The 27,305-nt window shown below is 49.1% G+C and overlaps 1 protein-coding gene across 9 annotated transcripts in view; it reads right to left on the reverse strand.

The window, feature by feature from the left end:
- Positions 1–17,071: 17,071 nt before the first annotated feature.
- Agpat3 (1-acylglycerol-3-phosphate O-acyltransferase 3) overlaps positions 17,072–27,305 on the reverse strand; it is an 84,668-nt gene continuing 74,434 nt past the window's right edge. For 8 of the 9 annotated variants that reach the window (XM_055607042.1, XM_055607041.1, XM_055607040.1 and 5 more), the window contains 3 exons: positions 26,345–26,420; positions 21,973–22,171; positions 17,666–21,690 (listed from right to left, as the gene is read on the reverse strand). In XM_055607042.1, the coding sequence (XP_055463017.1) occupies positions 21,602–21,690; positions 21,973–22,171; positions 26,345–26,420 (364 nt within the window). In that variant the 3' untranslated portion in view covers positions 17,666–21,601. Of the gene's footprint in view, positions 21,691–21,972; positions 22,172–26,344; positions 26,421–27,305 lie in introns of all 9 variants that reach the window. The other variant, XM_055607033.1, reaches the window with a different exon arrangement.

The following is a 27,305-nucleotide window of genomic DNA, read 5'->3' on the forward strand; positions in this document are numbered from 1 at the left end:
TATAAAGAAAAAATGAAAATCCCAACTGTTCAATTTTACCAATAAAGACTCAGGAGCCAGATGCTGGAATGAAAACCTGGTAGCTCGAAGAGGAAGAGAAAGCATGCATCTGACTTTCCTTCTCAGCTCAGGTACAGATAGAAAAAAACCTAAAAGGCTCACTAGCTCAACTGACAGCCCAGGAGCAAAAGGAAAAAAAAAAAAAAAACCAAGACTGAAGGCTTGCTAGCTCAAAGCCCAAAAAGCCAGGGAGCTGAGGGGCTGAAGCCTAAGCTAAAGCCAGGGCTTAAGATAAAAGATTTTTTTAATTCTCCATGCTGTCTTAAATATGTCTCAACTCAAAGTCCCTCCTACTCTTTAATCCCTGTCAGCTGGTTTCTTGCTCCGCCTTTTGACCTAGATTAACTTTATTAAATCCTGTACAGAAAACTCTTGGATTAAAGGTCTGTTTTAAGGCTGGCTGAACCACACCATAATCACTTATTCACAATAAACAGAAAGTTCTTGGATTAAAGGTGTGTGATAGGGCTCAACCACACCAAACAAGAAACAGGGTTTTACAGTTCACAATACTGGGGTTCACAATGGGATCAAATATTCTGTAACACCTGAGGGCAGATTGTACAAGACACAGAAGACCTTCTCAGATAGGAGAAATGGTACCAGATGAAGACACTGTTACCCTGGAAGGAAGGCACCAAAAAAAAAAAATGACCAACAAACCAGGCATTGGTGGTGCACACCTTTAATCCCAGCACTTGGGAGGCAGAGGTAGGTGAATCTCTGTGAGTTCAAGGCCAGCCTGGTCTATAGAGTGAGCCTTAGGACAGCCAGGGCCATTGCAGAGAAACTTTGTCTTGAAGAACCAAACCAAACCAAACCAAACCAAACCAAACCAAACCAGACAACCAAGAAACAGTAAATATGAAATACCAGACTAGCCTCTTCTCACTTCTTTCAGAGACAGGCAATCCTGCATGGTGGTTTCAGCACAAATGTAGAGATGAGCCTTCTCTCATCTATCACTACCAGAGCATAGAGACTGTCCCAAATACATGTCAGCTCACAAGGTCATGAAGAAGGAAATGCTGAGTGTTAAAAGGGAAACACGGAGGGTTCTGTGTGGAAAGAGGAGGTAGAGGATACAAGGTAAACTCTGAAAAAGATTTGATATGATGGCAAAAACACAGATTGTCGACCCCATAGCTGAACCATCAGAAAAAGTAGTCAAAGAGATTTAGCTGATTCTTAATCTGAAAGAACTCAGGACAAGACAAGGAGGAGCTTCGATGTGGCTCAGCAGTTAAGAGCATTGGCTGTTCTTCTGGATGCCTGGGTTTGATTCTCAGCACCAACATGGCAGCAAAGAGCCCCTTTGTAATTCCAGTCCCAGGAAATCCTATATCCCCTTCTGGCCTCTGTGGACATCATGAATGCAGGTGGTGTATAGACACACATGCAGGAAAACTCCCTGCACATCAAAAGAGAAAAGAGAAAGAACAAAAGAATGAAAATAAGAAAAGAATTGGAGGTGGCTTCATGGTAAAGTACAAGCTTAGCATGTACCAGGACCTGGATCAATGGCCAGCACCACAAAATATAAACAAATAAGGAGCCAGAGAGATGGCTCATTAGTTAAGAGCATTAGGTGCTCATCAAGAGGACACAGGTTCAATTCCCAGCACCCACACAGCAGCTCACAACTGTCTGTAGCTGCAGTTCCATGGAATCCAACACTTTCTCACAGATACACATGCAGGCAAAATACCAGTGCACAATAAATAAATAAATAAAATTTAAAAAGATAAATAAATAAACAGAAGAAAGAGAAAAGAAAGCAAAGTGCTTGTGGTGGCTTAATCAAGAATGGCTTCAAGCCATTTTTTCTCAAAAAACCAAAAACCAAAAAAAAAAAAAAAGGCCCCATATGTTGGAATGCTTAGAATGCTTGGTCCCCAGTTATTGATATTTGGAACAGATTAAGAGGTATGGCCTTGTTAGAGTAGGTGCATCACTGGGGGTGGGCTTTGAGCTTTCAAAAACTCACAACAGGTCCAGTCTGTCTCTGTCTGTCTCTATCTCTGTCTCTGTCTCTCTTTCCCTTTCTCTCCTTGCCTCCTGCCTTCAGATCAGATGTGAGCTCTCAGATATGCTCTTCTAGCAAGCATGCCTATGGCTGAGAGCAGCAGAGTGTCTGCCCAAGCTGGGGGCTTGGACACAGTGATGAGTGCAGGGAGCAAGATCAAGAGGGGATGTTCATGTATCTGGGCACAGGGTCTTTTCTGAGACTGATTCTCCAACCAAGAACCATGCATGGATATAACCCAGAACCCCTGCACATAGTCCATGGCAGCTCAGCATCCAAGTGGATTTCCCTAGTAAGGGGAACAGGGACGGTCTCTGACATGAACTCAATGGCTGGCTCTTTGACCCCACCCCACCCCCAACCCCTGAGGGAGGAACAGCCTTGCTAGGCCACAGAGGAGGACATTGCAGCCAGTCCTGATGAGACCTGATAAACTAGGGTCAGACGGAAGGGGAGGAGGACCTCCCCTATCAGTGGACTTAGAGAGGGGCAGGGAGGAGATGAGGGAGGGAGGGTGAGATTGGGAGGGAATGAGGGAGGAGGCTACGGGTGGGATACAAAGTAAATAACCTGTAATTAATATAAAAAATAAAAATTATAGAAAAGAGGGGATGTTCTGTGGGATCCACAGGAGGTGTGGGGAGGAGGGATGGGAGGCTGCAGCTGGTGTTAATTTCTCAAATTGGCCATCAGACCTAACCCTCATAACCTCCATTGCCCAACAGGAAAATGAAACCCAACATGACTGTGAGAGGCTAAGTGTGCAGCTGGGTAGCAGAACCCCTGTCTAGTATGTAAGAGGCCCTGGGTTCCCAGCCTCTTGATTTCTCTCTCGCATATTCCCACCTCTCATGCTATGTCACAGTCATTTAAATCTCTAAAATTAAGATGAAATCAACGGTTCCCGGGAATGAAGGTGTGGACTCCGCAGCCTGCTCTCCATGTATTTTGTCCGTCAGTACAGGCAGTAGAGTCCGGCTACCCTGAGGAAACACCCCAAGTTGCTCCTTGTGAAGATGTGGGCGCTGGCTTGGTGCCAGAGCAGCACCGCATGGAGTTTCTGCTCCTGAGGGGAAGGATGTCCGTACTAGGTGGCACTCTGACTCCACTGAACCAGAGTGGACTGGACTATTCTCCTCTTGACAACATCGATTGTGCTCTTCCTGTTCCCATGGGAACTTAGAAAATACTTGGGCTTGGCACAAAAAGAAAAAAAAAACAACACTGGCCCCATGATTCCTTTTACTCCTGGAAAATGATGCTACTCCCATTAATCAATACCTGTGGGTTTTTTCCAGATCCTTTTCCCAAGAGAGAGCACTTTGTTTTGATTGGTTGGTTTGGAAAGCTGATGAGCTCAAAACTCAAAAGGTGTTTCCCGGTAGCCCATGCTGTGCTAAGTTCTATGTCTGGATATTATGTATGCTCTATGGGAGGGAAGGCTTCGCTTGCCCCTCCAAAGGGTCGGTGCAAAGAAAAGGTAAGTCAGCAAGGGTTAGAGCAGGTTTATTCACAGAGGCCCCAAATTGGGTACAGCATAGCTGTCCTTCCGTGGGTGGGCAAACTGTGGCCCAGCCATACCTTAGAATACTACAGCAAAGAAATGGTCTGAACTATGATGCCTGCAACAGCCCCCTGGGTAGAGTCTTCGGCGAGAACACTAAGAAACTCCAAGCCTGAGGGTGTATATATAGTTTCAATCCTGAAGCACTGCTGGAAAAATAAAACCAAAGAGATGGAGAGATTGGTGGTTGCCAGGGAAGGTGGGGTACAATGAAAGTGGGGAGGCTATGAAAGATGGCGGGTGGGGTCCCTGTGGAGAGGAAATGGTCGGTATCAGGACTGAATTAATGTTGGCACCTGGCATTATGGTTTGGATGTGAGGTGTTCCCCAAAAGGCTCAGGGGTTGAAGGCTTGGCATCCAGTTGGCAGCACCACAGAGGGTGATTAGAGGGCTCCGATCTTATTGATGAATAACCCAATGATAGCCTCCCGAGTAAAGAGACTGTTGGGAGGCGGAGCCTAGGTAGAGTAATTAGGGCATGCCCAGTGACATATGCCCTGTGATCTACGGCGTATGACCTAGTTTCACTTCTGTTGTTGGAGTAAAAAGCAATTTAGGGGACAATAGTTTGTTTTAGCTCACACTTAATAGACTGAGGCCATCAGGCAGGTGAGTCAAAGCAACAGGAACGTGAACAGCTAGTGACGTCACGTCTATAGCCAGAAGCAGAAAGCATGGAGCCTGTGCCACTGCTCAGCCCACTTTCTCCACCCTCAGACAATAAAGGGCACCACACCAGGGAATGGAGCTGCCCATTTTAGGACTGGGTTTTTCCACATCAATGAAGGCCATCAAGACAATCCCCTGCCCCCCAGGGATCTACATGATCCCTCGGTGAGAATCTCTCCCAGGTGATACTAGGTTGGGTCAAGTTGACAACGAGAAGTGACCACTAAAAACAGCGGCTGGAACTGGTCCCTCTGTCTGTCTGTCTGTGTGTATTCTGGCCACCATGAGGTGAGTCACCTCCACAACAGATTTCTGCTGCCATGATGTTCATCCAGCCTCACACCAACCCCAAACCACAGGACATGGAGCCCACAGATGGTGAAGTGAAACCTGTGAAACTCTGAGCCAAAATAAACCTGCCACTCTTTCAGTAGTTCTTCACAGATATTTTTTGTAGTCATAGGTAACTGCTGAGCACACCTGGTTGGAACATTGTGCTGCAGTTTTGTTAAGATTTGGCCACCCTGTCCCCCCTTCCCCACCATGGACAGAGAGCCCATCCCTCTCTCTATAACTGCATGCCAATCTGTATTATCTCAAAATTCAGATTAGTGTTTTATCTGTCTGTCTGTCTGCCTGTCTACCTATTTGCTTTTAGACACAGGGTCTCTCTATGTAGCCCTGGCTGTCCTGGAACTTACTATGGAGACCAGGCTCAAACTCACAGGCATCTGCCTTCCTCTGCCTCCTGAGTGCTAGGATTAAAGCCAACCACGCTTGGCTTAGAATTTTAAGAAGCCACCCAACTTGAAAAATGGTATGTGAATTTCAGGTCAACCACCCAGGCATGGCCTCCTGATTCCCTGTGTCCCCAAATGAACTCTCAAGGCATCCGGGGGAGCATCTGTATGTGCATACCACTTCACCCTGACATCCCTTGGAGCGTGTTTTTTGTTTGTTTGTTTGTTTTTTACTGCTGGCATTTAGCTAATGTCCCCCTAAATAGTATTCCTCGGGAGATCAGATCACCCACCGGGGAAGTAAAAGCAGTGACAGTTACACGGCGATGAGGAAATGCCATGCAAACATTATTTTCCTGCTAAATTAAACTAAGTCCAGAGCAGCAGCAGAGTCAAGAACGTGAGAACACACATCCCAGACTGCCTGCAGGAAAGATGCCCTGAGAAGTTGTGACAGTCACTCCCCGAAGGCCTCCCAGACCTTGGTGGGCATGCCAACCCCACACTCCTATTCTCAGACCTCGTCTTGGGGGTCTCATCCTCGTTGTTGCTGCCCTGTGTGCTCTTATCAGAAGTGGCTCTCTGCGTTTGCTTGTGCAGGCAGAGCATGCCTTCCTGCGTCACTTAAATGAGTATCAATAAAGAAATCAAACCTGGCCCCAGAGACAGCATTTCCCAACACTGTTCGATGCTCCTATTTTTAGCTCAGCTGTCTTTTCTTTTTTTTTCTTGGCTCCTCAATGTGCCTCACCATGCCAAGCTTATTCCCAAGAAATCTGTCTTTGCATGTGCCCATGAACCTCAGATCAGGAGCCACCACTGAGTCCTCACCTGAGTATAACCATTTCCAGGACTCCAGGAGTTACCCACTGCCCTGGAGGCCAAAGCCAACTTAGCCATGGGAACAAGGCCAATGCCTCTCACACTAGCCCCTGGCATATCTCCAATTGGGGTGGTACAACAGAGTGTGGTGATGGGAACCACCCAGCTTGACAACCTGAGAACACACAAACTTTATAGAAGAGGTGGGGCTGGTGCTGTCAGCTGACCTGGGCTTCCACAGTTATTCCCACATAAGTGGTACAGGGCTTTGTCCAGCCTTGGTGGACTAAATGGCGAGAGAAGAGCAGTCCTCCTGAGGGCATGCAGTGTCAACTGCCCAGGCCACTTGTTCCCAGCTTATTGCAGAAAGGGTACCCAGACAGAGTCCTGCCCCCAAGACTGCCATGGGCTCCGGTCTCCTGTCCCAAGCTGAGAACCTTTTCCAAAGAAATCCTGAGCACTGATACTACCAGGAAGTGCTATATCCTCCTGGAAGGTGCTAGTACAGGGGTAGGAGGATCACTGTATAAACCCTTTGTTTGGTGAGGCCATCTTCAGCTTCAAGGAGATGCCACCACTGTCCCTGGGTGGCTCCTGTCCTCCTCTGCCCTCCCTCACACCCTCCTCCTGGGACATCCCAGGCACACCACACCCCCACATCCAGGGCCCTGCAGACTCTACTGTAACAGATCTAGCCCAGCACCAGGGAAGGGGTGGAATCACAGGCCCATCCTACTGCCTGAATGTTTAGGGGTCTATTGACTGTTCCAGGACTGGGCTGGATCAGAAAATTACCACAATCAGCTCTGCCTTGAACCTGAGCAGCCCTTACTCCTTGCCCACAGGAAGTCCAGTAGCTTTAACACCCTCTCCCTAATCATGGAAATCAGATTCGACGAGAACAGGTCCACAGGAGGCTGGTGACTATCCTAGCCAGTCCTGTGGCCTCTGCCCCTCTCCCCCAGTACTGTGCCTGGAGGCAGGAAAAAAAGGCTCTCCTCCATTCCCAGCAGCTGGTTGACCCCACCCTCCAGGAGAGGACAAGAGCTCCAGACCAACATGACAGACATCACGGCTGGCCTGTGCCCTCTGATGCTTGCCAATGTTCACCTGCCCTCTTCCCACCTGGGATGCCTCAGGCAACACCAAGTAGGCTTTCCGAGGCGGCAAACTTTTTATGTAGTTCTAGATTTCACCTGGTGCTCAGGTCTCGTTCTGCACCCCTCCCCTCCCGGCTTTGTGGAAATCCCACCCATAGAGAGTCTGAAACTGAAGGTGAACCTGTCCACAGCCCAGCTACATTATTCTCTGGGGGGGGGGGGGGGTAAGGGACATTGCAACGTGGCAGCAGAGGTGCAGTTTCTCTTCTCGTGGCAAAGAAACGCCCCGAAACATCTGCACACTGAAATGCCCACAAACTCCCAAAATGGAGAATGGCACATAATACCAAAATTAACAAAATCAGAAAATCAAACAACCCCCGCCCCCCACCCCCCACAAAGCCATTCTACTTGGAAATCTATGAACTTTCTCTAAACTCCACCAAAGGCCAACTGCATAGCACAGATAATCCCAGTAACGCTATTTGTAAAAATCCAGATGGTGAGCTCACTGCTGGTGAGGCCCAGAACATGAAACAGCCTCGACCCAAATATCATTCTACTAAAGGAGGAACGAGAAGAAATGGACCCAGCACTGACCTGAGAGTTTAGAAAATATTGTTTAAATGCAACAAGAAGGAAGGAATCAAAAGAGAAAAAAGTAGAAGTACAGGATGAAAACAGAAGGGTTAACTCGTCACTCCAAGAACATCTAAATGAGCAAACGGGCAAATGAAGCTTTAAAGGAATCGGAGAAATCGGCATTGAAACAAAGAAATACTCATAACTGTAGTGACCTTTAAAATCTCAATTATGATGAAATGTGATTTTTCTAGGAAAAACTGACTTTGGAGCATTACAGAAAAACTTATCAGATCCTTTACAAATAAAACAAATCAGGAAAGTTGATAAAATGGCCATTCCCTTCAAGTCCCCCCCCCCCCCCCCACACACACACTATCACCTGACCAGACAGAATGCCAAAGGAGCCTGTTGGGATCCATAAGCGGGCATCTCTACAGCCAGCCCCAAGAGACCTGACAAACCGGATATCAGGCATCTGTGAAGCCACCTATGGACCACCTGAAATCACCTATGCATGCTCTGGATCACCTTATAAGAGAATTTGCATCACCTCTAATTCCTCTCTCTCCTGCCTTGCCCAGAGATTATCTCTGTGACCTCTTCCCCTTCCCTTAGTAAACCTCCCACGTGGAACCAGTCGCGTCGTGTGATTTGTGAACCCTGCCGTGTAACTTTACTGCACAATCCTAACAGACCCTACCAACCATGAACCCCCAGAGCCCAGGAAAAGAATGAAGATAGACAGCTGCCTCTTATTGCAGAGGCCAAAGAAGACTGCACAGAAAATGAAATGTTGTCCCTCGTGCAACTTCCCAGTATCAAATGAAACGTTAACAGATACAGTCTGTCAGTGCACGAAGGAGTGAGGCATCGTCAGGAAACCCTGAGGCTAAGGCTGCAGTCCACCATGACTGGCAAACCCTGAGCTCAGCATAAAATGGAGGGACTCCCTTTGTCAATGGGCTTCCTCTTCTCTGCCCAGGAAGCCCGGATTCCCACACCCTCTACCTGAGGAATGTCTCATGGTCCTTAGGGAATTTATAGATCTAACTCCTTATCTCCCCATAAGAACCCACCCAGCAAACACCTGGGATTCCTGAAGGGTCTCTCCATGTAAATAAGGCATCTTAGCACCTCAGCCCTCCAGCCATTGATCTATACCCACCCTGGAAATCTCTGCTCTCCCCTACATTCTGTATCCCTTCATTCAGCCCAAACAAAGTTATCTGCCTCCCTGAAGCCGGTACTGAAAGTTGTCATATCCATTCCATATTCTCATGGCTCCTGCTCCCTTTGTGATGAATCCTGGGGTATGTTGCAAAAACATCACTCCTCCTCTCAACAGATTTGAGAAAAAAACCCTTCTGATTGTCACTGTGGTTTGACTGTGCCCCCAAAGCCCATGTGTTGAGATTTAATTCCTAAGGCAGTGTCAGGGGGCCTGAGTGGCCACATTACATCCCAAGGCCTCTGTTTACAGATGAGTTGATGACAGAAGGCCTGGGGTCTCACATCTGATCTAGCTTATTCTCTCTCTCTCTCTCTCTCTCTCTCTCTCTCTCTCGTCCTCTCTTGCCCTCCCATCTTCCATATTTTTGGCATCAGAATTCCCAACCCCCAGAGCCACAAGAAATAAATTCTCACTGCTTGTAGATTGCCTTGCCTGTGGAGCTCTATCTTAAGGTACCTCTCTCTTTCTTCAGTAAAAGCATTTACACAAGTTCAGCCTTCACTCCTGATTCTTAATGGCAAGACCTTCTTGGTAGGCTTCCTTGCATTTGGAACCCGCCGCCTTCTAGCCACAACCCTGTCAGAGCACCTGAGGGGTGTCATTGATCCCAAAGGACACATGGGGATCCCGAGCCACACAGACAGGGATGTCAAGGAGATCACAAACTGGGGTGAAGCTCTGTCAGTTTTCTGGGGTGAAGGAAAAGTAGGCAGGCTTAGGCGAGGCCTCCCCTCCCTGAGCTTTTGTTGGAGACCGTGGGATCGATCTTCCTCAAAGCCTAGGAGCTGGCAGGAGCTGTGTCATGCATTTTTAAATGGCCATTAGTTGAGGGCGTGCTCTAAATGGGTTGTGTGGGCCACAGGGGCTCCATCAGGATGGCCGGGAGGTGCTGGAATAGCCCTAGGACACAGTTATGTTTCAGCCTCCCAGCAGGACTGTGGTGTGCTGCCAAGAATAACCCTCCCATTTACCCTGGCCCAGCACAGACTGTCCTTAGTTGGCATCTCAGGCAGGGACAACAGAAGCAGCATCAATGGCAAGTGTCAGGAAGGGCCCAGGACCTTAGATGGGGTTGTGAGCCTAAGGCTTGCGCATTAGTTTCTTTCTATTGCTGTGATAAACAGCAAAAACGAAAGTAGCTGGGGGGGGGGGGCTGTTATTTGGCCAATACCACCACCACAGTCTGTCTTGGAGAGAAGTCAGCAGGAACTCAAGTCAGAAACCTGGAGGCAGGAACTGAAGCAGAGCTGGAGGTGCTCTGCTTATTGGCTTGCTCCCCAGGTCTTTCTTAGCTTGCACTTTAAACAAATAAACAAACAACAACAAAACCTCAGGACCACCTGCCCAGGGATGGCACTGCCCACCTTGGGGTTGACCAGGGCCCCCCACATTGATTATTAATCAATAAAACAACTCAAAGTCTTGCCCATAAGCTATCTGATGGAGGCACTTTCTCAATTCAGGTTCCCTTTTTCCCAGGTGACTCTTGCTTGTGTCAAACTGACAAAGCACGAACCAGCTCAGATTTCAACCTTAAGTCCAGGCTGAACTAATCCCACTGCTTGTCACTCAGAGTTTTGCACACGGCAAGGCTGGGGGGAAAAAAGCTCAGTGGATAAAGAGTTAGCCATGCAAGCATGAAGACCTGAGTGTGATCCTCAGAATCCACGTAAAAGGTGGGGGATGGTGGTACACTCCCGTGATCCTACTGCTGAGGGTGGAGCAGGGGCTGTGGAGACGAAACGAGACAAAAGGTGGACGGTCAGGAATGACCCTGACATTGACTTCTGCCCTCCTCCAAGCTGGTCTTCTTGTGGCTGGCTCGCAGGGCCTCTAGGTTCTCCAAAGCCAAATTTGGTTCTGATTAACAAAATGTCGCTTATTTTTGTGACAATGGTCCTAGGTGGTCATGGTCCAGGTGGGAGTTGGGGGAGGGTTTCTAGAGCTTGCAACAGAACCACCTGAGTGGGGCAGGCACAAAAAACAGGAAACCCTAGGAGCCTGACCTCATGCCACGACAGAATGCATTTTGGCCCCTCTGGAAACACTGCTCCAAGGTCCAGTTCAGGGATGGTCTGGGAAGTCAGTAGCACTGGAACTCCTCTCTGGAAGGAACACTGTGACATTCACATTGGAAATGACTTGGGCAGTGTGATCCTTGCTCAACTTGCTGCTGGGGTCCCAGGAAGCAGAGCCATAGGAAGGAAGATAAGAATTGAGAGGTCTGCAGGGATAGTGGACCTGTCTGAGAAAGACTCAGTGTCTAAGGAGTCTTCTGTCCTCTCAGCATCTGCTGGGGATTGAACCACTGCCAGGGGGCCACCGGAGGGTGGGGGACTGCACTGGGAGGAAGGGAGCATGGACCCAACAGTGTAGCCTTCTCTCAGAGCTGCCAGAATGTCCTGCTGGCTGTCTTACCTGAGATCTAGTTTGCTTTCCTGTTGCTGTGATGAAACACTCCGATCAAACGCAGGAGGAAGGGATCTGCTTGGCTTACACTTCCAGGTCACAGGTCATTAAAGGAATTCAGGGCAGGAAGTGAAGCAGAAAGGTCACAGGTCATTAAAGGAATTCAGGGCAGGAAGTGAAGCAGAAACCAAGGAAGAACACTGTTTACCAGGACCCTAACTGGCTCACACTCAACTAGATTTTTTATAAAGCTCAAGCCTATGTTCCTAGGATTGACGTCGCTCATATCAGTCATCAGCCAAGAAACTCTGATCAAGCCAGCCTTACTGAAGCAGTTCTTCTGCTGAGATTCTAGGTTATGTTAAGCCCTCGATAAAAACTAACCAGGATCTGGGCAGTGGTGGCTCAATGCCTTTAATCTCAGCACTTGGGAGGCAGAGGCAGGTGGATCTCTGTGAGTTTGAGGCCAGCCTGGTCTACAGAGCAAGATCCAGGACAGTCAGGGTTACACGGAAAATCCTGTCTCAAAAAACTAAAAACCAAACCAAACAAACAAAAAGGCAAACTAACTAATGAACTAAACAGGAAGAAGACAAATGCTGAGCCCCAACGAACATGGGCTTCTACCCAGGGGGGGCCTCAGTCCTCCACTACAGGCACGCTGGTCCCGTGAGACCCCATGAACACCAGGCAGTGGTAACTGGTTGTTTCCTTCCACCATGTGGGTCCAAGGGGTCAAACTGCAGTCATTAGCTTTAGTCACAGGCTACCCACGGAGCCATCCTGTTGGCCCTAGCGCTACAGTTCAAGGCCTTCCTAGTTTGAGGCTTCCCAACACAGGGTCCCCAGTGCTTGTTAGGCACAAGAGTCAGAACCACAGAAACGGCAGGCCTGTCACTGACATCCACATCAGCTCAAGCAGAGGGCCCAGAAAGGGGCCAGCCAAGGCCCCAACACTACATCCCAGAGTACAGCAAGCTGATGTGCTCAGCCACCAGCTGGGTGTCCTGTCTCAGTCACCAGAACGGACTGTGGCCTTTCCTATCAGCCCCAGAAACCCACTTGCAGAATCTGTTTCATCCCCAGGAGAGACTCAGACAGCAATTGAGGACAGATCACCCACCGAGAAATGAAATACTTTCTTTGGATTTCTTAGCCAGAAGAGCAGAAGGCAGAGAATGTCTTAATGATCAAAAGAGGGCCTGGAGAGATGGCTCAGCAATGAAGAGCCCTGGCTGCTCTTGCAGAGGGCCTGGGTTTGATCAGCAACCGAACGGCAGCTCACAGCATTTGGAACTCCAGTTTTAGGAGATCTGATGTCCTTTTCTGTTCTCACCGGGCACTGTATGCACATAGTATACACACACACACACACACACACACAGGCAAAGCACTCATAAATATAAAATAGTTCTTTAAAAATAAAAAGGAAGTAATAACAGGCTATGGTTATTCACACGGCTACATTTTCATTTTAAAACCACAGTGAAATAGAGGCATTTTCCGAAATACTAAATTTGAGGTTTCCTTTTTTATTTATTTATTTATTTTTTTGTTTGTTTGTTTGTTTTAGAGACAGGGTTTCTCTGCATAGCCTTGGCTGTTTGGGACTCTCTTTGTAGACAAGGTTGGCCTTAAACTCACAGGGATCCGCCTGCCTCTGCCTCCCTGAGTGCTGGGGTTAAATGATGCACCGCAGAGCCCTCCTGAAATTTAGTTTTCACCATAAGAACTTCAGAACCGGTTTGTTCACACTGAAGGAACCCTGGGTGGAATCATCAAGATCAGAACCATAAACTGAGCAGGGGGTAGTCCGGGGAGATGGCTCCACCCAGAAAGCACCTACTGTGCGAGTACAAGGACCCGAGTTAGATCTTCAAAACTCACGTTTTAAAAATTTTAGGGCACTGAGGAGTCAGAGCCAGGTAGATCCTAGTGCTTGCTGGGGCCACTGGACTAGCCTACTTGGCAAACTCTGGGCCAGTGAGAGATCCTGTCTCAAAAAAGTGAGGTGGAGAGTGAGAGTTTTCAGTTTGAGGCTCAAGGGGACACGGAGGCTGACTGCCGTTTGGGGTAAGAAATTTGCTAGAAGAGTCATTAACACCAGACAGACAAATAGACAGACAGCAGTGGGGGCAGGGCTCTGCTGAAAGTTCGGGCTCACATGGCTGGGGGGGGGGGGGCTTCTAACCAGTTTCGGAGGAAAGGGAGTTTCTAGGTGACACAATTGATGAGCGGTCCCCAGTTCACCCTGCAGACTGCGTGCGAGTGTGAATCAGCCATGAGCATGGGGCGGGGCGAAGGTTACAGTAGCTCTAGAAATTAGTGTGACAGACTGCCACTGTCCAACTGAAAGGGAGGAGCTTTACAGAACCAGATGGCCCTGGCTGACAGACAACTAATGTTGACTTCTGGCATTGACACATGTAGGCTCACACGCCCGCACGCACACATACACCCACAGAGGGAAAAAAAAAAAAAAAAAAAGGAAATGAAGAAGAATAATTTTATGATCTTAGCAAGATCTAATGGATCCTAAAACAATACAAAAACATAAAGGAAAAGGCCTGGAAGTGTGATCCAGTGGCAGAACACGGGCCTGAGTTCATCCGTAAGGGACTAGGGGTGTGGCTCAGTGGTAAAGCACTGTCTTAGGATACACAAGGTTTGGGGTTCCATTCTAAGCAACTCAATGTGTGCATTGGGGGGTAGGGAGTGGGTCTATTGAGCAGGGCTAACTTCTGAGTCAAGAAGGCGGATGCAGTGACCCGAATCCGTAGTCCTGACACTGTGGAAGCTCACAGTTAGTCTGAAGGAGGCAGAGCATCAGAAGGGATAGGAGAGACTCAGAATCAACTTGGTGGAAGGAGAAACCAGCTCCCGAGAGTTGTCCTCTGACCTCCACACATGCTGTGGCACACGCTCGACCCACACTCACACACGTCACACACACCCAAATAAGTCTTGAAAGGCAAAGAAAAAGGAAGGGTAGGTTAATAAAATCAATTTCATTAAAATGAAATTCATGCTTCAGAGACATTGTAAAGAGGGAAACCAAGGGAGGCCTGTGGCTTTTACACGCATTCGCTGGACCAAAATGAGTGCATCCAACTTACAGGGTGTGCATGAGCCATCAGAAACAGCAAACAGCATGAGGAGGAGGAGGAGGAACTGTCTGGATTGTTTAGAAGAGGGACTCCAGAGTGAACTCACCACTTGGCCTAGACGGTGACCAGGGAAGGGCAAGCCAAAGCCACTAATGGCCCCTTAGCCCCACACTTGAGCCATGCCTATTTCACCACTAATCTGGGTGCCGATGATGGTAACTGCTGAATCTTTCAAGAGGCAAGGTCTACTTGCTAGGCACAAGAGCTGAGAAGACAGGAACCCCAAACCTCAGATCCAACTCCCTGAGATCGGGATTGGAGAATTTATTGAGCAAAGAAGCAGGTGGTTCGAGAATGGGGCAGGGCAAATAAAGGGGAAGGCCTCGTGGGTTCATGGGCCACGAGCTCAAAATTTTTAGCGCTCTGAAAACGTGGTCTCTTTTCTGTCACCTGTGGGGTCCCAGTGAAGGGCCAGTGGCTTCAACAATCACTGAATACTAACCCAGGCACTCACTCACCATGATTCCCTACCAGGAGGTGTTGCCTACATCAGGGGCTGTGAAGTAGTGACATATAGCTCAGCTGTGTGACTGCCAAATTTGATGATTTTCCTCCATTGATTGGTAAATGTGTGTATGCATGCAGGTCAGAAGACAACTTGTAGACGTCAACTCCCTCCTTCCATCATGTGTGTCCTGGGGATTGAACTCAGGCTGTCAGGCTTAGCAGCAAGCATCTTTGTTGTCTGAACCACCTCGTTAGCCCCAAAGGTGGTGACTTCAAACGCCAGTGAAAAGCAAGTGATTGAAAACCAGTGGGCTTGTGGCTTTAATTATGTGACTCTTTAGTTTCAAGATGGCCAATGATGTCACTCTGATGTGGGTGACAAATGTGGAAATTCGGAGCTCCCAGAGGCTCCTCCTGCTGTCTCAGAGCTGGTGCCTTCAATGAATACTGTGTCTCTCACCCATCACTGCTCACCCCATGACCCTGCTGCCCTGGCTGTGTGCCCTGGGCCATACACGGAGCACTTGATGCTGTTTTCCAGCTGGGCTCTAGCAATCGGAGACAACAGGACGAGATAGTATTTGTATACGGCAGAAGACACTCCTTGGCCTGAGCTAGCCTAGTGGGCTCCCAGACAGGAAGATCTGACCACTAAGTTACAGCCATATGGGACTCTGCCAGGAGGAAGTGACCCATTTGAAAACAGTCTGCGTGGAAATCACATTAGAAGCCTAAGAGTAAACTGAGTGACCCAGGAAAGGTTGAGAAGCAGCCTTGGGCACAGGTGTGAATGGTGTATATTTGTGTGTGTGTGTGTGTTTGTGTGTGTGTGAGAGAGAGAGAGAGAGAGAGAGAGAGAGAGAGAGAGAGAAAGAGAGACAGAGGGACAGAGAAAAGAGAAACAGAGAGACTGGCCTGGCCCAGAAGAGATCTTAGGCAAAGGAAAACTCTTGTCTCATAGCAGAGCCAAGGCCTAGCAGCATCATGGTGACCTCAGAAATGTGCCTGGATGCTTGTGCCTCCTCTCTGGGGGCCTTTGCCTGGAAAGAGAGTCCTCAGAGTAGCTGCTCTCCTCACGGACCCTGCTGTCACTGTGGGCATCTGTCCTAGCACTGAGCTGCTGCGTCTTGGAGGTGTGGCCAGGACAGTTTCCAAAGCCTGCTTCCTAAGAGGGTTTCCTTATAAGGCAGACATTTTGAGGTGTGTACTCTCGAGGTGCCTGTATACCTGCGTGGGTGATCCATGTGTGCTCATGGGCATATATACCTGTGAAGCTTCCCCGAGCTCCCGAAGGAGGCTGAGCTAGTGTCGCTGCATTCATGTCACCTTGGAAGGACATAACCCACAGCAGAAAGATACGCATGCCAGGCTGTTACCCAGGACATTGCAATTCTTCCAATGCAGTTTATTTTTAGAAGACAGACACCGGAGAACTAGAGCATCTTTTGGTTTGTTCTAACAAGGCCTTTGCCCCAACCCCCTCTTTGCCTTTTGGTGTTTTGAGATGTGGCCTCACATAGTTGACCTTGGCATTACATGCATTATCCTGCTGTTTTAGCCTCCTGAGTGCTGTGATGGTCAGTGTGACTCGCTACGCCTGGTTTATGGGGTGCTGGGGACGGAACCCAGGGCTTTGTGAACGTGAAGCTAACCCTCTACCAGCTGAGCTACAGCCCCAGCCAATTTCCCTTCTAATGGAGAAGGGGATCTTCATTATCTCCACAGAATGAAGGTGGTTTTTACCAAAGTAGTTCAGGAAATGGGCTGACTTTGAAAAATATTCATCCTCCAACAGCTTTTAAATTTAAAAAAATGATTTATTTTTATGCATATGAATATTGTGACTGCATGTATGTCTCTGTGCATGCCTGGTCCCAAGGAGGCCAGAACAGGGCAATGGAATCCCCAGGAGTTACAGGTGGCTGTGGGCTGTCGTGTGGGTGCTGGGCATCAAGCCTGTGTCCTCTGGAAGAGCTTTTAACGGCTGAGCCATCTCTCCAGCCTCCTCAACGGATTTTTAAAAACCCCAATATTGAGCCTTGAGTCCCTCGGTATTTCATAGGCTAGCTGAATTTCCTTTCTCTGCTGCTCAGAGGGAGACCCTGGGGCCCTGGGTCAATGCTGCCAGCTTAAGGGCTTCAGAGAAGAGGCAGAGCCCAAGGGGATACAGGAGGGTGGCCTCAGGGAACAGGAAGCGCTTGAAGGTTGTCCCTCTTGGAAGTCTATGCAGAACAGAAAGAAAGAGAGGCAGAGAGTCACTTCTTCATATATTGTGGACATTTTATCCCTTGTTCACGACAATATAATAAACAAGTATGACTCGTATGCATTTTACCTGGAAAGTACCACCAAGCAGGAATGCCACGCTGCCTGAGGGATCTTTCACATGCTGTGGACAGAGAGCCTTGCATAGCAGTCGACACAGCCAGGCGGCAGATCCAGGCCAGGGAAGTATAGCTTAGCTCCCAGACCTGGATGTCTTCCTTAGAGCACAGACTCCCATCCTTACCACAGAAAGCTTGTGAATAGCAAACTTGTAAAAAGAAGTGTACAAAAGGAAACATCCGTGTAACACAGTTGCACCCTGTAGACAAAGCATCCCTTTGAGACTGCCCACAGTCAGATATGGCAATTTCTCAGCAATAGGAAAAGAAGCCCAGATGTCCGCCCGCCCACGAAGCATTCGATCATTAAAGTCCATGATCTGTGTGGCTTCCAGTAAGAGCCGTTCCTGTAGTTCTAGGACTCGCTGGTACAGAAGCCAGGAGGTACAGGCCTTGAGGCAAGTCATGTTTGATTGTCACGACGTTACTACTCTGAGACAATAAATACAAGTAGAGCAGCTCGGCTCTTCATTGAATCAAGTAACTCCAGTTTAATAGAATACAATTTAGTGCATTTCAGGTTCTCCTTCACAGTTCCGCTTCTGTCCCAACACTTTTGCAACAGAAAGAAATCAGTAAGCTAAGGAAAAAAAGAAAACTCCAGGTGACCTGTCTGTACAAAGTTCACAGTTTCACAGGTCGCTTGCATGTGAAGAAACCATGCCACCATCTCCAGTGGCTCCTCAGAGTGCTCTGGTTGGTTTGTTTTTGGCGTGGTTTCTAAGAGTACCACCGTTCCCCTGAATGAACTGATTCCAAAAGCCTGTAATAAACTTTGATTCATGTGTCCACCCTGTCAGCCAAGCAGATCACCCGGAGCCGGAACCTGCATTTTCAAATCCTGGCCCCTGTAATACAGGGATCTGGGACCTGAGTGTCAGCACCCACCTGACAGCCCTGTTGGCAAGGCTCTGGGACAAGGCCCGAGGCAGGTCAGGGGTGCCCTCACCCAGGCTCAGGTACCTTTGGTTTGGGGCTGGCCCATAGGCCAGAGATGTTTCTAGAAAGAAGGCAGCAGGCAGCAGGTGTGCCATTCTAGCCCTGAGCCTCATGACACTGCAGAGGGCTAGAAGCCACACCAAATGGCTAGCACTAAGTCACATGCATACCTAGTGGTTGGTCTATGTGTGGGACAAACAACTGAGGTGCAAGTCATCAGGGCCGGAAAGGCTACCTTTGGCTTGTCCTATAAGGTCTCAGGCAGAGACAGGGCAACATGCAGGAAGAGCCACTTAATTCTTCATCCTGAACCAGACACAAATTGGTAGTCACGGTGGGTGTGGATGCTCTCCTGACATCTCTTGAACTGCTCGTGAGTGTATCCCACTGCTGGGTCTAAACCCTGACTTTTCCTCAGGTGGTATGAAGGCTGGACTAGATCAGAGGCAGAAAACATCATCAGGGCAAGGTGCACAAGATGGGAGGGAGGGGCAGTCAAGGCATCTGTGAAGACACCTGCCTTGTTCCTACAAGAACATGTTGTTACATTGTTGCCAAGTATGTTACCAAGCAGCCTGCATATTTAGAGCTCATCTCTGTTTCCTGAGGACAGGGCTTACAGCCTCATGGGTACAGTCACCAAATACCCAGCAGGTGGCCTCGTCCTATGGGTTAAAGGACTTGTCAAAAGCAGAGTGTCCCTCACCTCTGAACTGCCCACATTCTGACCACTTAGCCTTCCTAGCTTGCTGCTCCTGCTTCTTGCAGGGTGGTCACTGATTGGGATGCTAGCACAAAGCCCTCAGAGAGGTGAGGAGGGAAGGGAAGAGGGAGGGAGGGAGGAAGAGAGAGAGAGCAACACAGCCCCTTAGATGCTCTTTGTGGGCACCACGAAAAGCCGCAGGCAGTCAGGAGAATGGCAGCCACTGCCGAAGTCCAACACAGCTTCAGAGAGGCCTGCATGAGGTATGTGGGTGTGGCCAGGGACCAGGGGTAGGAGACCACCTGGACAGGGCAAGGGTTTTTCAGGGAGATGACAGGCACCCTCAAATATCTGGCTCTTGGGCGTTGAATGGTAAGGAGACATGTCCCAGTCTGAGCTGAACTTGTGGGGGCCCCTCTACTGGGGAACCTGAAGCAGAGCCAGTTTAGCAGTCCAGGCCCTTCCTCCCGAGGCCACCAACCAACCACTCCAGTTTCAGAATGCCTCTGGCTCCTGAGCCCACTGCTTCCAGCATGGGCTCCCTAAAGACTAGCAAGCTGCTTCAGCAGAACCTTCCTCTGAATCTGAGCATGACATCAGCCATGCCTATCAGTAGTAGGGTGTGAAGGAAAAAGAGAAAAAGCATTATTCTGAGATTTATTAATTTAATAGAAAAATCAAAGGGGCTCTCCTCCCCCTTTCCTTCTGAAGCAAATGAAAAGCAAAATCTGACCCCACCCCACCCCCAAAAAACCCCAAAAACCCACACCCACATTCCTAGTGTAGTTTTTATTGCTCTCAGAAGCACTGTATTAGATGGTGAAGCAGGGGGAGGTCTAGGAGGGCAAAGCCTGCAGCTTGGATTCCCCAAATCATTCACAGACAGAACAGTCAGCTGACCTCAAAGGCTCAGGGTTTCTGTGGGAAGCCAGAGGCATTAGTGAAGTGGTAGAGGCCTGAGCTTGCTTTTCCCAGGCCAGGTGCATGCAATGGCAGGGCCCACTGGCCTGTTTCCTTCTGGTTTGTGAGGGGACGGTGAATGGGGGAAGACAGAGACCTTAAGCAGACAGAAAGGCAGAAAGAAAACCCACCAGGGAGGGAGCTGGCCCTCAGAAGTGCCCAAGATGGCTCACAGTTGGTAAAGGCCAGGGAAGGCAAGCCTTCAGCTGGAGGGGAAGAGACTCAGGGTCTCAGTTTGCCTGACTCAACCCTTCACCCTTACAAGCAGCCATGTGTCTTGCTGTCACCCAGGAGCGACAGGAGTGGTCCTCCACTGTGCGCGGACCTCAGAGGCCAGTAGCATCTTCTGTAAATTGGGCATGTTGCCTCATGAGGTCCCCATCACCAGGGACCATGCAGGCAGACCCGGATCTGCTCTCAGGCTTCTCCAGGCCTCCTTCTTCCAGTGTACCCTACGAATCTTCTCTGCCTTTACTCTGAACTCTGGTTGCAGGATGCCAGATAAAATACCCGATTTTTCCTTGTTAGAAAACATGAAATGACTTTAAGAGAGCCAGTGTAGGTTCCAGACAGAAGGTAAAAGTATATGGTGGTATTTCCTCAGGACCTAGGTCTCCCAGAAACCAGGCAGGCCTTCCTGCACTGAGTGAGAAGGAAAATGCGCCTCCAGAGCCAGCCGAGGGGACCCTGGCAAGGCACTAAGTGCAGGCAGAGGACCCCTGTTCTCTGCCAGGACAGCCTATGTCACTGAGGTGGTATGGGGCAACAGTGGGTATGGTGGCCAGCCGTGACACCTGCCTGGACAGAGGCAGAATAGGAGGAGGACAGGGAGAAGCTGCGAGCCAGCCACAGAACAACGTGTAAAAAGAAATTCTAATGCTAACCAGCACTAAAGGTGTCTGACTGAGAATAAGGAGGCCTGATGGTGACACCACCTCCTGAAGACTGGTCCAGGGGAGTCCCCTGGGCTGGAACTCCCCCCTCCATCCCCAGGCACCATGGCTCTGAGGTGTGGGGCCCGAGTGGTCTTCCCATCTGGCCCTGCGCAGGACCACGGCCTGCTGGCTACAGAGGAAGAGCGGGACCATGGAGCTGTATGAAGTCAAGGATTCCACATTCTGCAGAGTTCTCGGGCGTTCGCTTTAAAGAGACTTAAGGTGCTTAGGCCCGGCCCGCAGAGAGGCAGTGCCAATGGTGCTGCAGAGGATGGAGGGGTGGTCTTCAGCCCCCAGGGGGGGCAAAGGGGCCAGATCTACATTCACTGTGTGCTTATCTCTAAGAAGACTTCCTCCCCCCCGGGCTAGAAGCCAAGGTGCCAAGCAGGGCAGGACAAATGAGCTCCACAGGACCAGGATCCAGCTGACCTGCCCCTATGAGGACAGTGGCACCCATGAAGAGCCAGTGTTCTGGGTGCAGGGAGGGCACAAGGTTGAGGCCAGATTAAGTTCCCTAAATAACTGAAAAGAAACAAAAGCCTCATTCTACGTTTAAGAAGGGAGAGCAGCCAAGGCTGCCTCTTGGAGGTGGAGTTCTGGGGAGCCCACGGTCCCACCACCTCCCCCAAGCCCGCCTCTGTCCCCGCAGAGGGCCGATGGGACCCTGCCAGTGCTGGCTGAGCATCTTCACCTGGCAGGCTGAGTTCTTTGCTCTTGGCTCAAGTTTTGTTAATATTAGTCACCAGTTAATAAGAAAAATAGTCTCTAAGTGTCTCTTTCCCTCGCTCTTGTGTGTTCTGTTTTTAATTGAGTTAATTGGATACCGCGTCAGGTTATGGGTGTTCAATCACAGCATTAATTATTCCTTTTTCTTAAGCTCTTGGTTGCCATAGCTGGAGCCTTTTTCTATCTCAGTCACTCCTATAAGTCTTCGTACTCCGAAGGAAGCTTTAAAGACAAGAGAGAGAAGAGGTCAGAGGTTAACCTCACAAAGGTACTCTCCCTGGCTTTGTACCCCCTCACAATATGTGGCCACTCTAGTATGGGAAACCCCCCTAGAGTGAAAGGAGGACACAGCCCCCCCATGGCCCTATGTTCAGGGGCCAGGGCCACTCAGTTCCCTGACCCAAGCTTCTGTCTCCCAGGGCCACCATGATGAGCCATCAGTCCTGAGCTAGATGGTGGCCCAGTGACCCCAGCATGTGAGCTGTGCACATCTGTGCTTTTTACCTGCTCCCACAAACCCCAGGAATGTCAGGATGAGGAGTGGGGATCCACTGGCAAAGACGCCCAGGACGAAGCTGAAGAGGGGGGAGAGGAGGATGGTGGCCCAGCACAGGAAGTTCAGCAGGGTCCATGGCCTTCGGGGGGGCTTGATCTGCTCCCCTGGGAACACACCATTCTGCTTGTACATCTCTTGCAGGGCATCCTGATAGTGAAGGGGAGAAGAGGAAGTTGAGATCGCCACGTGTGACTCTGAGTCAGGAGAAAACTCAGCAATAAAAGCCACTCGGCCAAGACACTGGCCACAGAATAAAGCAGACAATGGCCCAGCATAATTCAGTTGCTTGTATAAAAGGCATGTGATCTGGACCCAGAAAAGGAGTTAGCTAGGAAATGGCCAACTAAGCAAGCAAAGCTGCCAGTAGTCATGAGTGGCATATGGCTGGCTGGTGACCCCAATACTTATCAAAAAAGCAGGCAAGGGATAATAGCAAGGACCTGCTTGGGTCCTGGGCCTGGCCTCAGCCCACACCCCAACAAGTCATGTGTATGCCCAAAAGTCCTTTCACCTCTCCTGGCCATGGCATCCAGGGACCAAACTCAAGACATCAGACTTCAGGGCAAGCTCTTTCACCCAGGAAGCCATCTTGCTGATCCCACATCATTCCTATTTTGTTTTTCTCCTCCTCTTCCTCCATCCTCTTTTTTCACCTTCAACCTTCTTTGATACAAGATCCCTGGCAACCCAGGTTGGTGTAGAACTCTTCATGTCTATACTTGATGTTGGCCTTGAACTTCTGATCCTCCTAAAGGGCTAGGATGCTAGAATTATAGACATGAACTACCACTGGCTACATTTTCTTGAGAGGTGTACTATTCCAGGTGTATGGGTATTTCTCTACGACCTATCTAAAAATTTAATTGACATAATTGTACATGTTTATGAATCACAGTTTCTCTCACACATGCTCATTCACACATACACACACGCATGCTCTGCACACACACTATGTAAAGAACAGACTGGCAGCTCACTACTTTAGCCATTCTGCCATTTTTGTGTTGAGATTGATTAGTCTTCTCCACTGAAAAATTTGAAATACATAGTGCTGCATGGTTGCCATCAGCCATAGTGAACAACCCTAACACCCCTGAGCCATAGGGTACCATGCCTGTTAGCATCCTCTGCCCATGATCCCACCCTCCCAGCCTCTGGGCTCTGCTCTTCTACCCTTTGGCTTCCATCTGTAAGAGAGAGTGTGTGCTCTGGCCTCCTGTCCCTGGTATCCCTTCACTTCCATCCAGGCTGCTTCAAGTGGCATGAGTTTGTTGCGTTAGCCAGTGTTTATACACATCACAGTTTCCTTGTTTGTTTGTTTATTTTTAAGAGGAGGTTTTTCTGTGTAGCCCTGGCTGTCCTGAAACTTGCTCTGTAGACCAAGCTGGCCTTGAACTTCACAGAGATCCGACAGCCCGGGCCTCCCCAGTGCCGAGATTAAAGGCGTGGGCCACCGCCATTGCGTCATCATAGTTTCTTCATCCATCAGTGAAAAGGAGATAGAGGTGAATTCTGCAGTTTTGGCTCCCATGGCCAGCCCTGAAGTCATGCTGGCCACACGCGTCTTCAACAGGGCTTCAGGGTCTGATGCAAGTTCAGCTCCCAGGGTTTCTTTGGTTTTGCCTGAATTTCTCTTTCAGCTGTTTCATTTTTGCTATATGCAAATGATATTGGTTTTTGGACACTGGTTCTGTATCCTACAACTTTAGGGAATTTCCCAGTTCTAACATGTTAACAGTTTTGACGTGTTTCTAAATATAAGGTCATGAGGTTTGCAAACGGGGATCCAACTAGTGTCCTTTCCAGTCTAGACACCCTCATCTTCTCTTGCTTTATGGCTCTGCTAAGGCTTCTAGTGCTGTGCTGAAGAAGGATGACTAGGCAGACAGAGATATGTTCTGGACCCCAGAAGAAACCCTTTCCTCAGGATGACAGGTCCGTGAGTCTGCGGCACGTGGCCTAAGCTGTGTGGGGTAGGAACCTTCTACACCTACTCTGTTGGGCGACTGTCATAAGGGTGTGGCAAAGTAGATGATGTACTTTACCCAGGTTTCTAAAGAGATGGGCAGGAAGCCAGCCATACCTGGCCATGATTTTCATTTCCTGTTTGTTGGTTGTGTTGCTTGCTTTATTCTGTTACCACCAATTTCACCACTTTGTTAATCAGTATTGACCAGAGGTTTTGGTTTTCTTTCTTTCTATTTTTATTTTTTAAAGACAGGATTTCCCTATGTCATCCTGGCTGTCCTAGAATGTTGGCTTTGAACCTCAAACTCAGAGTTCTGCCTGCCTCTGCCTCTTGGGTGCTGGGATCAAGGGTGTGCCCCACTACACGTGGCACTTCCTTTTATAATTTATTTATATATTTTTATTTTATGTGCATTGGTGTTTTGCCTGCATGTATGTCTATGTGAGTGTGTTGGAATCCCTGGAATTTGAGTTACAGACAGTTGTAAGCTGCCATGTGGGTGCTGGGAATTGAACCTGGGTCCTCTGGAAGAGCAGTCACTGTTTTTAACTGCTGAGCCTCTCTCTAGCCCCTTTATTAATATTCTTGAGGAAAGCATATGATGTGCAGAAGGGACCTGATGCAAGGCAAGCACATGGCTCACAGCATGGATGTGCTGGCAGGCTGGCTTGTTCTCCACTCGCCCTAAGGTCTTTCCGCTGCCTTTTTCATTCTTTTGCAGGTTTTCTTGCTTTCCACTTTCATCCTTACACACTCAATTCTGTCTGCGTCTGCTATTTTTCAAGTTCCTCTGAGGGCTTTGGTTGTTGTGTCCGGCATTGCGAAGGGTTTGTTCTCTTGGGCATTTTGTGTTGTGGTAGCCTGCAGCTGGCTTTCAGCTGAGTCCCATCTGTGTAAACCTTGAGGTGTCTGCCTGTGGGGTCACCTCCCTGCAGCTGCGCACGGGTTTCCCTTGGCAGCCCGAGGAAACTGTCTGTGTAGCGTTTTCTATTCTAGTATCTCCATCTTCTGGAGCCGTGGAGGTGGGCCCGGGAGGCACTCTTCAGCAAGGAGGGCAAGGTAGACGGGGTCATGTCCAGCCTTCCCTAGTTGACTTCCTAGAAGGTCTGGCCTTGTGTGGGGCACGTGCCACCACCTGACTATCCTGAGTGGAGTCACATCTCACCATCTGACCCCATGAAGGCTTACACTCAAGATCGTGGGCAGGGGCAGCAAACACCAGCACCAGCACAGGCACCTCCCCCAGCTCCGCACGCCTAGCTCCCCTCCCCACTGAATCTCTGGAGCTCTCTTACTTCCTTGGCATTTCATGGTACTGGAAAGAACTTTGTTTGCTGCAGGCTTTTCTGGTCATCTGTTTCCAACTGTGCTAATGGACACACATTCCAAAGAAGTGGACATGGGGTAAACATGCATTGTGGAGTGGGAACTGGACATGTGAGTCTCAGAGGCACCCTCCGGTGTCTGCTGTGAGGACCCATGACAAAATACATTGTTGTAAATCTAGGGGTTACCCATGACATAACTCACTGTCATAAATCTAGGGGTTACCCACGATATAACTCACTGTCGTAAATCTGGGGTACCCACAACATAAGCGCACTGTCGTAAATCTGGGCAATGTCTGTTACACACTTAAACTTTCTTTTATATAAAAAAAGAACAAGATCACTTTCCCCTGGCAGGCCACAGGGGAAGACACACTCAGTCCTGACGCAACTTGATGAGCTAGGCTGGATTGGGGGAGAGGGAAAAGAGGAAGGGGAGGGCTGCAAGGGGAGGAGGGATGGGGCTATAACAAGGATGTAAAGTGAATTAAAGAAATTTAAAAAGGAAAAGGGATAGCAAATAAAGCCCTATAATCCATGAAATCAATGTTGCAAAGTATATACCAAAGATTATGCTAACAAACTGTAAAACGTAAGTTTGGTTATAGCAATTTTGTAATAATAAATTTAGGGAAGGGAAAATAAAATGAAAATCCCAATTTAAAAAAATAAAAAGAAGAAGAAGAGGGACTGGAGGGATGGCTCAGAGGTTAAGAGCACTGGCTGCTCTTCCAGAGGTCCTGAGTTCAATTCCCAGCAACCATGTATTGGCTCACAACCATCTGTAATGAGATATGGTGCCCTCTGCTGGCGTGCAGGCATATCTGCAGACAGAATACTAGAGATATAATAAACAAATCTTTCAGCATTCACTCTCAAGTATTAAGAGAAAGAGAAGACTCTAATGCAGGTGAGGACTAGCAGGGCATGGTGCCCAAAGGGGAACCCTGTGGCACCTTCCTTATGCTCCTTACCACCCCAACCTGCTTTGGAATTCGGACAGAGGCGAGCAAGAGCCTTTACCTTCTCCTGATACAGCTTGTGAAGCCACTGGGCTGCGCCGGTCTCATCTGATGGGATGTCTTCCAGGGGGAACCTCCTGTTGCATCAAGAAGATTAAGAGTAAAGCGGGTGAATGGACAGCATCTGCTCAAACAGGGCAGCCAGTGATACGCAGGAGGCTGCAGGAGGCTCTACCTATCTTACTTTCTGAAACAAGCGGATAGCAAATTAAGTTCTTGACAGTCATCTGACAACGCCGGAACCTTCTGGGCATGGCCAGGGTGCCCCCCAAACAGGGCTGAAAGATGCCTCTATGTCTGGGGACACTTGTGAGCCACTTGGCTGGCAGAGCAGGACTCAACTTCCCCACAGGGCGGTCGCAATGCCTTGGGTCTTCCTTTCCCAACACACTCACTGTTGGAGATGATCATGACCAGGTGTTTTGCGGTGTTTGATCTTGACTGTCACCTTCATTGGACTGAGAGAGACTAAGAGATGAGCAAAGCACACCACTGGGCATGTCTGTGAGGGCGTTTCCAGTTTCCAGACTGGGCTCTGGCCTGTATCCATTGCTGGATTTAAATTTTGAATAAACCACTGATAGGCTCCGTACCTGGAAGGTGGGGGCCGGCTGGAGTGTGCCTTTGAAGGGCATATATCGCCCCACTCCTGTCATTCTCTCTGCTTCCTGGCCACCATCATGGAAGCTGCTTGGTTCTGCCAAAATGCTCCCTGCCCATGACATTTGAATCTCACCTCAAGCCCACAAGGGAGCCAGGTGAGCATGTGTGGAACCCTGACACCAGCAGCTAAAGCACGCCCTTCAAGTTGTTGATGCAAAAGAGAGCCACATGAGGTGAGCTGAAGTTCCCGAAAAGGAGGTAGAGAGGAATGGAGCGATCAATAGAGGTAGAAGGGAGGGGAAAATGAAGGGATGACTAGAGGGGGAAGATGGGAGGAAGGAAGGGAGAAAGGCAGGCAG

The sequence above is a fragment of the Psammomys obesus genome, unplaced genomic scaffold (assembly GCF_907164565.1).
Source record: "Psammomys obesus unplaced genomic scaffold, mPsaObe1.curated_primary_1811, whole genome shotgun sequence".
In the NCBI taxonomy this organism is placed as follows: domain Eukaryota; kingdom Metazoa; phylum Chordata; class Mammalia; order Rodentia; family Muridae; genus Psammomys; species Psammomys obesus.